We start from the raw sequence: 868 nt of genomic DNA on the forward strand, positions 1-868 counted from the left end.
AAAATAAAAAAAAAAAAAAGGAAAAAATAAACTCTTTGATGAACTCGACAAAGAGTTTATTTTTTCACGATATATATTTTTACGATACATCGTCGGGAAAAACGAGTTCAGCAAAGAAAAGAAAACAAATTTCCCTATGGTCAACACCATTTAAATTCATTGGAGTATAAGGACGCTAATTGGTCGGATTCTGTCACTCCGCTCGTTGTCATATCAGTAACTGCCAAACATCCACTGCGATAAACGACAAGCAGCTATCTACTGAGGTTAGAAGAGGTCAGAAAAACATTGCAGTAAGTTGAATTGTACTTTACTGCCGCTAATGTTTTACAACTCATTTTTATGTGAACATATACGTTGAAAACCTCTTCTGCTAAACATAAACTTTTCAAAACTAACCTCTAACTCCGTGGTATTGTTTCTTGTGCTCTCCTAGTCCTTTCTTATAAGAAAGGAAAGAGCCACAGATTTCACATAGAAGTTTAGGTTGATGTTTCTCGTAATGCTGCCGAAGTAATTGTAGGGTACGCCATTTCCTTCCACATTTGGAAAAAGTACACTTATATAAACCTTGTTCTATGTGCGTTTCAAGATGCTTTGAATATTCCTTTCCCATCCGTATAGTCGCGGTACAATAACGACATTTATGCTTTCGCTCAACTGAAAAACTGTCACAACGTTTGTGTTTAAAAATATCATTTTATGCGCTAATTGGTGAATATAATTTGAAAAATGCTGCATTAGCATCATTGACCTATTAAATCACATTTAAGGTAACTTAAATTACGCGATGTTGTTCACTTTTTTACCGTGTGTTTTTTTAAAACAAAACGCTCGTTCTCAATGTTGCCTCTAGCGAAAAAATATC

General features: G+C 34.6%; 1 protein-coding gene across 1 annotated transcript; it reads right to left on the reverse strand.

Annotated features, from left to right (window-relative positions):
• Positions 1–399: 399 nt before the first annotated feature.
• Positions 400–616, reverse strand: LOAG_19019 (zinc finger protein; the record flags this gene model as incomplete). The annotated part of the gene is made up of 1 exon (XM_020451676.1): positions 400–616. A coding segment is annotated over one exon (216 nt), but the record flags the coding sequence as incomplete, so codon positions are not given.
• Between the last annotated feature and the right edge of the window lie 252 nt (positions 617–868).

Source organism: Loa loa, assembly GCF_000183805.2.
Source record: "Loa loa unplaced genomic scaffold supercont3.929, whole genome shotgun sequence".
NCBI lineage: Eukaryota > Metazoa > Nematoda > Chromadorea > Rhabditida > Onchocercidae > Loa > Loa loa.